This window comes from Sminthopsis crassicaudata, chromosome 5 (genome assembly GCF_048593235.1).
Source record: "Sminthopsis crassicaudata isolate SCR6 chromosome 5, ASM4859323v1, whole genome shotgun sequence".
Classification (NCBI taxonomy): domain Eukaryota; kingdom Metazoa; phylum Chordata; class Mammalia; order Dasyuromorphia; family Dasyuridae; genus Sminthopsis; species Sminthopsis crassicaudata.
The window spans coordinates 153,322,464-153,339,594 of record NC_133621.1 but is presented as its reverse complement, the minus strand read 5'-3'; the positions used below and the strand labels follow the sequence as shown (position 1 = coordinate 153,339,594).

General features: G+C 34.0%; 1 protein-coding gene across 4 annotated transcripts in view; it reads left to right on the top strand.

Annotated features, from left to right (window-relative positions):
• CACNA2D1 (calcium voltage-gated channel auxiliary subunit alpha2delta 1) overlaps nt 1–17,131 on the top strand; it is a 643,657-nt gene that overhangs the window by 137,142 nt on the left and 489,384 nt on the right. For all 4 annotated transcript variants that reach the window (XM_074268502.1, XM_074268500.1, XM_074268501.1 and 1 more), the window contains exon 3: nt 8,879–8,995. In XM_074268502.1, coding sequence (XP_074124603.1) covers nt 8,879–8,995 — 117 coding nt within the window. The remainder of the gene's footprint in view (nt 1–8,878; nt 8,996–17,131) is intronic.

Genomic DNA, 17,131 nt, shown 5'->3' with positions numbered 1-17,131 from the left:
GCAACTTTCAGTAAGTCTCCTGGGCTCCAAACCTTTGGGAAACTTGAAGCTGTTTTCTTGACTTTTGTGCTTCTTGGCTATAGCTCATTGCCAAAAAATACATTGTTCCTTTAGCCGTTTGAGGTGTGTGTGTGTATGTATGTATGTATATGTAAAAATAGAGAGGGAAACAGAGAGAGATGCAGAGAAAGACACAGAGACAGAGAGAGGGAGGGAGGAGAAAGAGACTCACACAGAAATATAGAAACAGAAGGAGAGAGATAGAATAATTTGTCATATTATTAAATAGGGGAACTGGTCAGTGAAGGCCCTGTCACACAAGTGTGTAACAGACTCTACTTGCTGGCAGCTTACCTTGGCGTTTACTAAGTCTTTTCTAAAAGTACTAGGAAGCTACAAAGTAGAGGAGCATGGCTAGTTATTCTGTCTGTGGCAGGCTCTCTTTGCTTTATGAGTAATGAAGAAAAAAGCCTTTTGGATTGAGTGTTAAACCAGAAGTCAATGCATATATGTATGTATGTGTGTGTGTACAAGGCCTTTTCCTGACCCTTAATTTATCTTTGTGACTTCAGACTTTCTCCTCAAATTCAGTGGCAGTTATCCTTTTTTTTCCTTTATCTTCCTAGGGATATGGGAATGGAAGTCTTTTCTCAGTTTTTTGACCAATCTTTTTCTTATGGTAGGTTTGCATAATAGTGTTTTTAAATGTATAAAATAAATTATACAGGAGTACAAAGAAAACCAAAGCTACCAACATTTTATATTATGTATGTATAATATAAAGTGTGTGTGTGTGTGTGTGTGTGTGTGTGTGTGTGTGTTTTCTTCTCTGACAAATCCTCTGTCCATGATCCACAGATCTATTCTTTGAATCTCAAGTTAGGGTCCAGGCTCCCTCTGTTCTAGAAGGGATAAGGCCCAAGAACATTAGTCTCAGCCTCTATGATCAATACGTGAACCTTATGTTCTCAAGCTGCTCCTAGCACAAATCTCATCCACTTTTCCCCTTTGCTTTTTGGTTTAAAAACTAGTCACAGGACCTCCCACCAAATTCCCCTCTCCAGGATTTCTCCAGCTCCCCAAAGAATTGAAACAAACTAAGCCTGGAGCCAATAATCAATTGCCACATTTGTGTGTCCCAGATGCTTGTTCCACTTAGGTATCAGTGTTCAAGTTGATGAATCATTATTCAGGTCCCATCCTTGGGGAAACAGTTTATTAGAAACATGCTCTGGGATCAGTTTGTAGGGGAATTAAATGTAATTATATATGACTGCTAGGTGACACAATGGATAGAGTGCTGGGCCTGGACTCAAGGATATTTGAACTCAAATCAGCAAAGATACCAGTTGTGTGACCCTGGCCAAGTCAATCTTGTTTGCCTCAGTTTCCTCATCATTCCTAAAATGAGCTGGAAAAGGAAGTAGCAAGCCACTCTGGTATCTTTATCCAAAAGAAAGGAATCACAGACTATGATATAATTGAAATGACTGACCAACAAGAACTATATATCTATATCTAAATATCTGTTGTCAACATATGACAAAGAGCAATTGATAATTATTAATTACTCCCAGTCACAAAGGATATATTATGAACAGGTATTCCTGATCAAGCCTTTAATTAATATTTTTTTCCCTTAAGAGAGTTTGACAGAAAATATAGAGGCAGGATATTTGTAATTAATTTAAGTGATCAGAATTTTTCTTGCCATTATAGTGGCAAAAAGAATGCTAGTAAACCATACTGAATTGTTTTTCTGTTGTGTCCATCTCTTTGTGATCCTATGGATCATAGTGTACTAATGCTGTCCATGGGATTTTCTTGTCAAAGTCACTAGTATGGTTTGCTAATCTCTTTCTCCAATGCTTTAAGGAAAATGGAGCTGAAATGGCTTGTTGAGGGTCACACGCCCAGTAAGTGTCTAGTCTAAGGCAATATTTGAATTCAGGATTTCTTTCCAAAATCATATTAGGAGAATCCTAAGAATAGATATTTGGAGGGAGAAAAAAATATTTAATTCCCTAATATAATTTATCATTACAAGATAATTTTCTTACTATTATAAAATTATAAGCATATTAATTTTCACTAAATCTGTTTTTTGAGGAAGACAACTGGCCTTTTGCCAAACATTTTCAGCAGATCCCTCTTACTAGGTACTTGGAAAGTCCAGGGCTGCCTAGCTGTACTTTGAGAATGTAGTCTTCTACTTCTACTTTCTCAAAGTACAGCTAGGCAGCCCTGGACTTTCTCAGTCACTGTGGTCCTTCCCTTGACCTTATTTCAAGTGGTCAGAATGGACTATTTAAGAGGATCAGAGGAACTGACCCCATAGCTGTTACCTCCACTTATATCACCCCTCCTCAATTGGCAGGGATTGGCCCGGTTAGCTCTGGTGACCAGGACTGGAAGAGGTCATTGCACCCCAACAGCAGAAAGAAAATAATGGACATTCTACAGATAGAGTATGCTATTTCATCCTTGGCATACAAATTTATGGCAGAGATGATCAATTTCTTTATTCTATTTTTATAAGAACAACCATGATCTCAAATATTATTCATGTCAGTGGGACATTTCTCTCTTTTTAATTTTATTTTTAAATTATGTAATAAAACAAGCATTTCTATAACATAGTATAATAAAAAGATGGTTGTACATGAAATTGCAACTCTATTATGTACAACTTGCTATTCTTTTTAAATATACAACAAAATCATCACCTATTTATGTATATGTATACATATGTATGTATATATAAGCATATACACAAGTAAATGTATATTATTCTATACATACATCTATTAGTTCTCTGAATGCAGATAGTGTCTCTTTTCACATGTTCTTTATAGCTAATTTAGGTATTTATAGCAGACAAAATAATTTATTCATTCAAAGTCATGTTTTTAGGGTTGTAATACATCATATTATAGAAGAAATAGAGGAAGACACATCAATGGAAGACCTGCAGAAAATGATGATTGTAACTCTTATATACAGGCTATTAGTTTGTTTTGTCTAGAACATCTATGAGAAAATAAATCAAAGTAGTACTACATGAAGAAAAAATTGTAGTGTGATTGTAAAATTCAGTGGCAGAGGTATCAAACCGTGGACATTGTAAAACCAGAAAGCTCAAAATATTTCTCCTATGCAGTATTATAGAAAGGTCTTTGCTCTGGATACAGAGAACCTATGTCTACATCCATGGAGGTAATTCATTTAATTTCTCTGGAATTCTATTTTTAATCACCTGTTCAAATAAAATTAAAAAGAGAGGTCAGGCTAGATGGCCTCAAAATTTCCTTCCAATTCTAAATGCATGATCAGATTTCTTAAAAGCCAGGAAATGAGAAAAGAGAAGGATAGTAAGTGATTTTTTTTTGCATGCATTTTTGTATGTCAGATTGTAGTGGAGGGGGGTTTAACTCATTTTATCTTCATATCAACCTAGAGATGGAAGCTGTTATTATCTATAGTTTACAGTTAAAGAAATAGAGGCAGAGAGAATGTCTCATGCAGTCGTGTAAGCTAGCAAATGAACTCAGATTTGAATTTAGATCTTCTAATTTTAGGTTTCATATTCTACCCACTGAACCATGATGTTTGCTACTCAGCTACACTTACTTTCCTTCTTTTGTTTGGTCTTTCACATAATGCCTAGCTTAGAGGCTTACAATAATACTTATTCAATAATGATTTTTAATTATTAAACTACTCCATAGTTTTAAGGTATAAACAAATATTTTATATTTTTATACAACCAGTATTCAATTCCACCTCAAATGTTGATGATTTAAATCATATCATTAAGTGAAGTTTTTTTTTTTTTTTTTTTTTTGTGTGTGTGTGTGTGTGTGTGTGTGTGTGGTGTTGCTTCTAAAAGTACAGAAATATCAAAGATTATTTCCTTATCTTCTTAAACCAAATATTGAGAAAAGAAAAGAATAGAGGCTGTATAAAATAAAAATGCAGATGGTGCAATGCAATTTCTGTAGCTCTAATGAAATTCTATGAATTTGGCAAACTTAATCTCCCCATTCTCTATACTCTCTGGAGTATACATAATATACATAAATTTCAGGCATAAAAATTCATATCCCATTTGTAAGTTGGGAAAGTTATTTCTTTTGGGAAAACTCTGACCTTCCAGACTCCCATCGTACCTTTTTCAATTTGTGTCAAACTTTTTCAATAATAAAGGCTCTTGTTTCTTATGGCAAAGCAGTGTTAACAAGGTCAGCCTACAGAATTCAGCAATCTTTTAGCTAGATAATATTGGAGCCATAAATACCTCCTCCTCATAGGTACCTTAGCCACACCTCTATACATTTCCCCATATGCATACTTCCGTCTTTGACCTCTCTATGTATCCTTTTTCTCCACTGATACTGATTATATTTTGGCAATAAGCCCCAAAAAATTAATCGAGGACTATGAACTGTAATTTTAAAGTTATAGATCTTCAAAGTGTTTTGTATCTGGGAAACATGATCTGGGGGTTCAGCACTATGAGTTAGATGGTATCGACAGGCTCTGCTATATGAGAGAGTACTATAAGTATATTGACCTCATATAATTCACCAATAAAACCATTTTAAAGCTACCAAATCCTGGTAAGACATTTTGAAAAATTAACTGCTCAGGAAATTTCATTGTTTTGCGATTTTGACTAGAGTAGGAAATCAGGTTTGTCAGTTTTATTAGTTGCAGTTGAGAAAATTTATCAGTTAAAAAGAGTAAAATAAGTATATAAATAGTTTTGTGTAAATTAAAAAATTAAAGGAAGAAATTTGATCATATTACAGATTTTGAGCTGGAAGGAATCATCAAGTTCATCTATTATCCTCAATATATGGTGAGAAACTATAGCTCAGAAAGGTTCAATGTCTGCCCAAGGTGAGGGAGGTAGGAAATAGCATAGCCAGGATTCAAAGATAAAGCCTGGATCTCAAAATCTAATTCTCTCCCCACTGTATTATATTCCCAACTATTATTGCAAAAGATGGTCACACCAATGAAATTACATATCTTTTACATATTGAAGTACAATTAATATTTCCATTTTAGGCTTATCTTAGCTCATAGGATCATTGATCTGAAACTGCAAGGGACATCAAAAGCTAAAGCTCAAGTCTAAAACTCTCATTTTATAAATGAGAAAACTGAGGCTAAGGGACGTTAAAAATTATTCAGCCCAAGTAATTCATTTTATATGGTGATTGTCAAGGAATGGAAATATGTTTAAGTGTCCTTTAAGACAACACAAAGCTTTGCCCTAAACATCTCATGTTTTATGATAGGTATAGAATTTAGAGTTTCTTGAATCAGTCTCTCAAAAAGCACTTATTAAGCTCTTATTATGTGCTTGACACTGTACTAGGAATACAAATATGATCCTACGAAGCAAAACCTATGAAGGTGCACTATGACAGTTGTTCCTGTGAGCACTATAACCATAATTACTGAAGACTTAGAAAAGAAAATTCTTATCATCAAATGGTTTAAAATATGGCTTACCATCAGAAACTATCATTTTTCAGTGCAAATAACATTAGATAAGAGGCTTTGGTACTGTACCCAAGGAAGGAAAGGGAAAGGAAATACACACTTATTTAGTGCTTATAATGTACTAGAAACTGTGCTCCTTCCTTTTACATATATCTCAGTTGATATGAGGATCTAAGAACCATGGGATTTTTCCATCTTATTTGCAGCTGAAACTTTCCATTTGTGTTCTTAAGTGTAGAGACTGTCTTATTTTCATATTAGAATCACTAGTCTTTGAATATAAAAAGCACTGAATAAATGCTTCATTCATTCACTTATTTAAATGTAAGGGATGAAATATTCTCTAATCCCAAAGAGTTTGCATTTCAGTGAATCAAGTACCTAAATAAGCAAATATGAACAAAATGCAAAGAAAATATAAAGACAAAATAACTAAATACAAGGTAGTTCAGAAGAAAGAATCCTGGGAACTGGAAAAACAATTTCTGCAAAGTATGAGAAGGAAAGAAATATACAGTACCTAGAAATATGGGTCAGGGCAAGGTTGTAAAGGGCTTTATAAGCCACATAGAGGAACTTTATATTTTATCCAAATTGTCACAGGGATCCATTGAATCTGAGAGAAAGAAACAGAGAAAGACAGGAAGGGACGGAGGGAGGAAGGAAGGAAGGAAGGAAGGAAGGAAGGAAGGAAGGAAGGAAGGAAGGAAGGAAGGAAGGAAGGAAGGAAGGAAGGGAGGGAGGGAGGGAGGGAGGGAGGGAGGGAGGGAGGGAGGGAGGAAAGAAATGGGAGGGAGGGAAGGGAGGAAAGAAATGGAAGGGAAGGGAAGGAAGGGAGGAAAGGGAAGGGAAGGGGGGAAGGAAGGAAAGGAAGGAAGGGAGGGAGGGAGGGGGAGAGGGACAGGGAGGGGGAGAGGGAGGGGGAGAAGGAGGGAGAGAGAGTGTGTATGAGAAATGTGATAATAGTGCGTAATGAAAATACTTTTGGCTACTGAGAAAACTGGATGGTGGTGGAGAAATATCTGTGATTTAGAAAACAAGTAGGTAGCAATTGCAAACATATTTGGGTAATGATATTAATATAAAAATAATTTGCCCTCATGCATAACTGAGAAGAAATATGATTCCAGTGCTTCACACTAGAATCAGAACTTGAACAGATCTGCAATCTCACTAACCCATCTCTTCAAAGGTATTGATGGCTTAACCTAATATAACAGATAATGATGAGATTACAGAGTTGAAAACATTTATTATCTCAGAAAAGTATAATATGTGCCACTGTATTATTTTAAATAAACATCCACTTTAAAAGAAAAATATAAAAAAATTACTAAATATCATTGTATTATCAAAACACAAAAAACAGGTACAGGAGTGTTAAGGACCATGCCTGGGTGAAAGGTCAGGTCAATTCTCTGAGAGCCTCCACAGCTATGAATCATAACACTTGAAGGAGTTGCAAAGCAGCCTTTACTTTTGCAGATGTTCCTTGTGGACTGGGAATGAAATAAATTGGAGGCAAAAGAGAAGAGGAGAGAGGTCAGACAATGCAACATCCTCTCAGGAGAGAGATCAGAGAACAGCAACTGCCTCTCAGTCTCCTTTTGTATCATCATCATCCTCTCACATGAAGAGATCCATTCCACAGGTCTGAGTTAGATCTCTAGGAGCCACTGGCAGGTAGCTCCTGTATCACAACACAGGAGAAAAATAAAGGGGAGAAAACCCATAGGCCAACTATTTCATGTTGCAAAAGTAGAATAAAATTAAGTGAAATTGATTTTGGGGGTATCTAAAGCAGCTGAAGCAACCAGAAATCTTTTCCTCAACATTAGCCTTAATGCTTTGAACTGATAGTTAACTTAAATGTTACTGTCATTTTCTTCAGACCCTATCAGAGGATGGAGCCATTTTTATCTGGTATATTTAAATAGTATGTATTATATGCACATACCCTTCTACATTTGTTCCTCTCGAATAGTTCACAGTAAATGAAAGTTGTTGGCATTGCACTGTTTAGCTTTGTGCAGTTAAGTTCTCAACCTTGAAAATACTTGAAATAAACATTAGAAGCCCATGTTGGCTATATTTCCTCAGCAGTGAAGAAAGATGAAGCGAGCTTGAGAAGTGTCAGACATGTACAAGAAATTACCTGGGTACACCCTTCTTGGCAGCATTCTCTTAAGGTGACAGTTATGTTTCTTGTCATCTGAGAGATTATCAACTCACAGCCCTGCAATCACAGAAGTCCAATGTGAGATCTGAAGCAGATTAAAATGTAATTGGAAAACACGATAATGTGAATCTGTGATTTTCTAAGTCAATATATGCCAGTATTCCTTCTTATTTGAGCATGACCTAGTGTTCTAAGTGACCATGTCATGCCTTTTGCATGGAAATATCTAGAAAATACTTGGTACTTCTGTGAGTCCTTTAAGTTTGGAGTAAGATTCTTCAAAAGTCAGACTAAAACAGATGGAGAACTTTTGGGATAGATTAAGATTAAATCACTTAACCATCTCCTTTTTTTGAATTTTATAAGGCTACATGACCCAATTCAATAGCATGCAAATTTTTTTGAAAAAATAATGAATGTATTGAATTTGTGTGACTGATGTAATGAACCTGAAATTAACTAGTCTACATTAGAAAATTTAGACTTAAATTTAAAATCAGAGTATGTTAATTCATAATATGACTGAGTCTAATAATCTTAACATTAAGAGTAGAATAAACTATTGGAAAAAATCAAAACATAGATTTATCAATCTGATAACAAATCATATAAAAATTTGCTTTATCATCACCATGTCCTTTTATTTTAAAGAAATCCCCTCATAATCTCAAAACCCAGTCAAGATCAGAGTGGAAAGACTGGTAGCAGGAAAACAGAACATTGGAATTCTGCCCAGAGAGGGTGTTGGACCCATTCCTGTATGTGTGCCTAGATTCATTTTGCACAAGACGGTAAAAGCACTACCAGGCATTGGCTCAAAAAGCAGATTTAGCCATGCATGTGCAAGCCATCTGTTGGAGACATGAGGGATTTCCTTTTCCTCACACATTGAGAATCTAGCTTCTCTCCAGAACAACTTTGAATACATCTAGTTTAAAGAAAAGAAAACAACAGCAACAATAAAAGAAACATACATTTTGATTGAGGGTATAGTAGTTTAAATCTTCATTGTTTTACTTAAAAAAAATTGTCCTTGATTTAAATCAAAGTTAAAGTTAGGTAACAGAAGAAAGTGAGCATTACAATAAAGATTGCCTTCACTTGCCAAAATTATTAGTCTATTAACTAAATGAGCACATCTGTGATATTATTTTTCTCAATTCTCTTTATTTTACCTTTACCCAGATTTATGTGAAATACAAAGACTTGTATACTGTGGAACCCAACAATGCACGTCAGCTGGTGGAAATTGCAGCCAGGGACATTGAAAAACTACTTAGCAACAGATCCAAAGCCCTGGTGGTGAGTTTAAATTGAATTGATTTGTTTTTTCCTGGTTTTGATATATTTAAAATTTTTCACATTAATCAGAAGATCAAAAGGGGTATATTCAACTTTGTAAATTTTTAAGGTATTTACTATGTAGTATATTAATTTTTTTTCCTATGGATATATATTGGACATAGACTCATGAGTTGATTTACTTATCTGTATGTTATATGGGTTATTCATGATGTAATTTTTAAAAGAAGATGGGGGGAGACCAATTAAAAAAAAAACAAACAAACCTATGAACAATCATGACTAAAGTAGGTCAATCGTTATTGCTCATGACTTGGAAAATGTAAATAAATAAAACTTGAAAGTTTGAGTTTAACTTCCTTTTAAAGATTTATATACGTTTTGTAGTATGCCTTCTACAGCCCCCAAATTGGGGTGCCAAAATGTACTATGCTTTCTAGAATCCCCATGCTGGGGTGCCAAAATATACCATCCTGACTAACTCTCAGGAGGATCTCAGGATCAGCCCAAGTCCTTCCTTTTAATGGAGGAATGATGAGGCAGGAGACCCAAGAGAATGGTCAAAGATAGAGTCCCTTTATTTCAAGTCCTCTCAGCCCCTAAATACCTTAGTACAATTACATCATTGTAGCACACTGAGCATGTGCTAACTATAAGAACCTTGCTATTGATATGTAAATGCTTCTTTACTGTAAGTATCCCTTGCTTCAAGTAGAACACAGATGGTCACACCCTCCTTGACTTCTCAGGAAGGATGAGACTCACCAAAGGGAGATGGGGAGCCAAACTAGACATTGTCATCTGGTTCCTTCTGGGCTGAAGGGTCTTATAGCTTACCCAGAGTTCCTCCACTATCTGTGGCCCTCTACAATGTTTATTACATGAATGAAAGTTTATTTGTCTAAAACAAATAGTTGTTCAAGTATTTTTGATTATTTAAGTAAAAATGGCAATTTAAGTTGTTACCTCTCAATATAGCATTTCCTATATTAAGGTGGTAACCTTTTGGGGGATATAATAATTAGTAGTCAAGTTATATAGTATAATGAGAAAAGAATATAACATAAATTTATGTGTTTGAATTAGAAAATAATCCCATCAAGGGGAGACATTGCTCATTCCTATTCTCTAAAACCTAAATTCTGAAAACACTGAACCTACATGAAACCTCTTGGGGAAGGGAGTTTGAAGAGAGTCAAAATATATATTAAATAATAGGTGATGGTTATTTTTGTCAAAAGTACAGTAATTGATTTAAATGTTATGTGCCACATTGTGTTTGTGTGAACACACATACACACATTTCCCGGTATGTATGCATGTGTGTGTGTTTGTGTGTGTGTGTGTGTGTGTGTGTGTGAAAGAGGGGGAAGGAGGAAGGGAGAGAGAATTATTGGATGTTAAAGCCAGTTCAAAGAATGAAAATAGAAAAAAAAAAAAAAAAGGTCACAAAGACAAGGGACACTTTAATGAACTGAATTACTGGTGCTCTATTTTAATTAATTACAAGATGGTATTTTTAATCATACACAAATAGGAGAGGTTGGGTGAAATTAAAAAAAAAAAAAAAACAAACCCTCAATTTCTCTGAATATAACTTAAGAGAGAAACAAATATTATTGAGCACCCAAAGCGTGTATAGCCTGGTGCTACATATTAAAAACTAAATATAATTCTTGCCTTCAGTGAGTTTGGGGCAGGATGAGGAGGGGAGGTGTAATATAGAATTAAAAAATGAACAGTTTACAATGAATTTGGTTTATATAAATCAGTTTGTCAGTGGGGTTATTAAATATTCTGGTTAACATAAAGTTCCCCTTAAAAAGTCGTTTTTAATCATTGTTCTGTCATAGGTCCTTTGAGATTAGTGAACCCTATAGACTCCTTCTAATCATATATATTTTAAAATTTTATATCAAAGGAAATGCTTATTTCAGTCAAAGATTAATAGAAATAAAAATGCACTTTTTTCCTACATCAAAATTCACAGGACATTTCTACCCCCTCCAATCTTTACACATTTCTTGTGGATTTCAGATTAAGTACTCTTACAATCTAAACACTATATTAGGATTACTCATTTTCTAAGAATAAAAATGAACTTAAGCTATGCTCAAAACGATTTAATCTTCCTTTGATGCAGGAGGAAATTAAAGCTCTTGCAGTGCCTCTGCAGTGCTATAGTAATAGCTCACATTTATATAGTATTTTAAAGCTTACAGAGGCTTTCTTCACAACAGTCCTGAGTTAAGAAATGTATTATTATCCTATTTTTAAAGAACTCAAGAGTGGTTTTGTGATTGCTGATGGGCATGAAGCTGATAGATAATAGAACTGGGAACTAGACCTACATATCCTGAAGTCTTCAATTCTGTGACCCTAGGATTGTTCCCATCTTAAATAGTGCTACAAATAAAGTGGATATAAGAGACTGGGTTAAACCTTACTATTTATTGAGGAAGTGAACTAAGTTCTACTTTAAAAAAAAGTGCTACTAAATTAGACCAGCTAGAAATCTCAGTGCAGTAGTCTCAATTAATTCCTGAAAAGAGCCAAAATGACATTACTCAACTATGGCTGATTAGACCAATATAAGCATTGAAGGCTCTACCACAGATTGGGCACAAATAGTCCATATGAACATTTGAAGTGGAGACTTCTCTAAATTTATGCTTGTCACAGACATATCAAGATGGATACCGATAGAGGCACATATATATATATATAGATATAGATATAAACACATATATTTCAACATTGTTTCCCTTTTGAGCAGCATTTTTATTTACTATGCAAAAAAAAATCCTTAAATTATCTCATATCTGTGATTTTCCTTATTTATCTGCTTGAACTTGACCCTCTTCCCTTTACTAAAAACATTTAATATGCCTACTTCAACATGTATCTTGATATTTTCTACATACACTTTTGTGTCTTACTATATTTATCTGCCTTGTCAACTATCTTCAGAAGGAGATTCAATGGAAATACTGTAAAATTCTGCTGCATATTATTTTATACTAAAATTTTCCATTTCAGAATTAAATAGATATTTGAGTAGAAATGAAACAGTGGATAGAACAGACCTGGGGGCAGCCAGATGGCACAGTAGATAGCTGGACACCTGCCCTCGAGTCAGGAGAATCTGAGTTCAAATGCAGCCTCAGACACTTAACACTAACTAGCTGTAAAACTTTGGGCAAGTAACTTAATCCCAATTGTCTGGCAAAATAATAATAATGAATAAAAATAACACCATACCTGGAGTCAGAAATATCTGAATTATTTGGCCTTATTACTTGTATGATTCCTCTGCAAATCATCCTATCTCTAATTTGCTTCAGTTTCCTTCTCTATAAAAGGGGTATGATAATGATGCTCACCTCCCAGGGTTGTTGTTTGATTTATATAAGATAATAATTATATAGTACTCAGAATGGTGCCTTTCACTTAACAGGCATTTTTATTTTATTTTATTTTTTTTGCTTTTTAAAAGTTTTATTGATGCTGTTATTAAATAAAGTTATTAAAACTTAAATCTTCACTAAAACTATTGGGGCACCCAAAATATGGAGGAATTTATTCTTGCAGGGAACTTTGCACAAGGAACTCTTTTTATATTTCCACAATTTAAGGGCTTGGAAAACTGCCAGGGGTCACGGAGAAATTGTTAGGATTTGTGCCCATATCTTCATTATGCCAGGGTTGGCTTTCCATTACTCAAACTAAGCAGCCTCTCCTACAGATCCTAAGAATAAAATAGTGTCTGGCATACCATGGGCTCTTAATAAATGTTTACTTATTGATTGACTGATTGATTGAATCTGGCATAGTTTTCAAAATCTGTCTCATTTCTGAAAAGTCTTCTCAGTTTAAATATTGTATCACCCATGTACGATCTTCCTTTAGAAGTTACAGCTGACTTTCAAAGTCTCTGTGGTCAGAGAAAAGGAACTTTGACTTCTTCACATATATTACCAGACACTGCCAAGCTAGGCTGAAATGTCTGCAAGTATTAATGAACAATTCCAGAAGGGAGACTGATGCAATAAAACCACTGGTCCTCTAGCGATGGCTCCTGTGAGACAGCAGTGAATGACATCAGGCGCCTCATTGTTCACATATCAGCCTAGCTAAGGGACTGCACTGAGTAAATGAAGGTCTCTAGGCGCTTTGCTGAAGCAAAATTGGGGGAAGGTTATCATAAACAAATACTGGTGGTGACTTTTTCCAATTATAGCTTTACTTGTTTCCCTCAGGTTGCAAGGGTAGCTTTAATTAAAAATTAATGCATCCATTATGAAGCTTTGAAAATTTTCATACACCCTTGCTTTTTTACTTCAATATCATTGCTCACCTATTTGCAGGATGTAAAGGTAAAAAAAACAAAACAAAACAAAAAACAAAAACTGAAACCATTTTATAAGCATTTAATGTTTGTATTGATCATCTAGATTGCTTGTTTTTGGTATTTTCCCACCTACTTTCTCTAACACAGTTCTTTTTTGTTTCCTTTTTTTTTTTTGGGGGGGGTCTTTTTTGTTTCATGGCAATCTGGTAAAACCTATGGACTTCTTTTCAGGATGATATATTTTTTAAAGCATATGATAAAATACAAATGATTACAAAGGAAATAAATTACAGGAACAAAAATAAATTACAGACCTCAGATTAAGAATACTTAATGTAAAGATTTTAAAAATTATTCCTTTCTAGTTTAATATAATTTCAATATGCACAGACTTTTCTTCCAAAATGAAATCCCCCTTTAAATTGATTCTTTCTTTTGGGGTAAAAATCAATTTCATATTATTTAAGTGTACACTCTTCATTAAAATGGAAGACACATTTTTTCATCATAAGTATGGATTAGGAACATCTATATACATGTATATATATATATATATGTATATAGATGGTTGTATTTATATATAGAATATGCTTTTTTTATACATATTTACATATAATATCCTGTAATATATATGTACATTGTATACATATATACTGCTTATGATGGAAATATCAAATACCTCCTTTAAATAGGAAATGTCATTTCCACAATGGCATCTGGATATATATTAGATATGCACATTTGTATGTCCATTAAGCTATAAATATTTAATCATCTACAGTATAGTTGACACTATACTAAGAACTAGAGTTTCAAATACAAAAATAAGGCTGCCCTTATCTTAAAGAAATTTATATTCAAAAAAGAAAATTCGGTGAATATAGGGGAGTGTAGTGGCCAGGTAATAGAATTTTGGTAAGAGGAATTCAAAAGATTAAGTATAAAACCATAGATCAACAGATTGTCACATCATTCTTTGAATGATGTAGATAGGGATGGTAGAAACCTCATGTACACATTTGAAAGCAAGGAAAACACCAAACTATCTAAAATGATTAGGCCCTTGGAATTAGTTGTTGGTTTGATGGAAAGGAAGTATAGTCTCTGACCAGAAAAATGAGATCATGTAAACAAGGTAAATAAATAAAATAAATTTATTTTAAATTAAGAGTAGGAAGAGTAAGGAGGGAAGTGGAGAAAATAGATACCATTTTATCCTACCACATTATTTTTTTTTTTGCTTGCATGTATTGATATTGCCTTTTTTCTCCATGACACATTTAACTCCTCCTTAACCATTTTGCCCATCAAAAAGAAAAGAATGCTGAATTTTAAAAGCACCAGATATTCAGTTCCATAATTTTAATTAATTGGAAGTATGTGGTATTATATATAAATCATATTGGCATGTCCCTTATATAACATTACACTTATTTATATTATTTTATTTGACCCTTATAACAACTCTGTGAGGCAGATACTATTTTGATTCCTACTTTACAGATGAAACTGAAAGTGAATGGTAAAGTTATTTGACTAATTAATAAGTATTTCAAATGGAATTCAAGGTCAAGACTTCCAGACTGCAAATTTGGTACTATGACCCCTAACTTCCTTGACAGAAGAAAAACACCAAATTCTCCCTGAATTGCAACTTTAACTTCTACTTCTAGTTAGGGACTATCTAGAATACAGAAAGAGTAAGGTAGTCCTTTTCCAAATGTTTGGGAATTATACAAAGTGTTCTATAGGTTAGTATGAATGACAGACTAGTAATTCTTTTGCCTTTATTTCTTATCTAACTTTTGGTCATATAAACTGAAGATGTAGCCCGATTATACAACATAAACTATGCTTTGTAATTCAAAACCCAGATTTTCAATGACTATTTGGCCAACATAATTAAAGCATGGTGAAATCATAAAGCTAGAAGGAACCTTAAGATCTTAAGCTAGCATTTATTTATTTGTGTGTGAGTGTGTGTGTGTGTGTGTGTGTGTGTGTGTGTGTGTGAGAGAGAGAGAGGGGGGGGGGAGGGGAGAGGGAGGGGGAGGAGGGTGGAGGGGGAAGGAGGGGGGAAGGAGGGAGGGAGGGGGGAGGGAGGGAAGGAGAACGAATATCTTTCTGTTAGGGATATACATTTCCAAACTATTCAGAAAAATCAATACATATTCTCCTAAAATCTTTAAAGATGGAGCAGTTCATTCTTGCTTTTTATGATATTTACAGTCAAGTATTATGTTTCATCCAACTTACCCTATTTTAACTTAAACCCATCTTTTGTCCTTATACTTTTTTTTGAAAAAGTTATTTTTTTTGTTGTTTTGTTTTGTTTTATTTTTAATCTAGTTACAAAGCACACCTTAAATTTTGCTCTAGAATGAAAAACTGATGATCTTTCTTGTAGAGGGAGAAAATGTTGTAGTAAAAATTATTATTGTTGAAGGCAGGTAATTTTGTGTTCAAGTCTCTTACTTATACTGACCAGTCATGAGATCATGGCAAATCATGCAACATCCCAATGTCTTTGACAATTTTATAAGACCAAATACATTGTTTTCATAAAGGAATTCATAAAAACTTGGAATCAAAGATCTAGATTAAAAAAGAAAAAGAATCTTTCATCATAGACCTATTTTTATTTCTAATATTTTAGTTTTTTCTTAATATTTTTCTAAATCTTTTTTACAGCATGTTGACCAGGCTACTTTGGTTAAGCTACTTTGATAAACATCTGACCAAGAGTCATGGAGGAGAATCAGTGTTTCCATTTTGCATTTAAGGATTTTTTTTAAAAATAACAGTTGTATATTAAATGGTTATGTTTAAAATAATTCCAACTCCCATAACCTCTCCCCAAACAAAACCAAACCCAGAATCATATGGAAAATCTAAGAAGTTCTTAGTAATTTCCAGCAATATAATAAGTTCAGGTTTATGTTGGAAAAAGCTATAGATTGAATGTTGCTTCCTTAAACACTTGAAAAAAGTTACAAGGAGATGCAGTTACAGTTTACAAGTGCCAAATCATCCATCTTATCTGTCAGGAATACTCACAGCTATCATCAAAATGCTGAAATACTACTCAGTTGCTGAATGTCTCCATTGCCTCTAGTCCCTTATATTAATGGTTAAGTGAGACCATCAAGACCCTGTTAAAAATCACCAAAGAAGAGGTAGAATTGCTACCTCAACAGCAGGATTTCACAGCCTTATCATTTTTTCAAAGTGAATTTGGAATAACCAGGCATTCTATGAGTTTATTAACTCTTTAGTTCTTTCTTTGAAAAATTAAAGCTGTTTGTTTTATAATATGGCATGAGGGGAATATTCAAGCAACAGATTTTAATGCTTTGATTGTTTATCCTGTCTTTTCTCAGAAAAGTCAGGCTCAGATGTCAAATAATAAATAATGATGACTCATTCAACAAGAAGATGTATATATAGAGAGAGGATTTACTGCCATCTATATCATGGCTTGTGTCATTTTTTTTTAGTGATACAACAGCATAATAAGTGTTTGCTTGAATAGAAAAAGAAGGCCAGTAAATAAGTTATCATCACTCATCTGGCCAACACGATGTGATTGTTCTCAGAGTGGTTTCTTACAAGATATCAATGTTTTGGATACTTTTGTTAGGATTTCGTAAAGAATTTGACCATGATACAAAATATTCATTGCATAGATTTCATGTGGATATGTATTTTGTAATGCAATGTTATATCATAAATTAGAACATTTTTTGTTGTGGTGGTAGTGCTAAATGATGTGTAATACAGTAGTA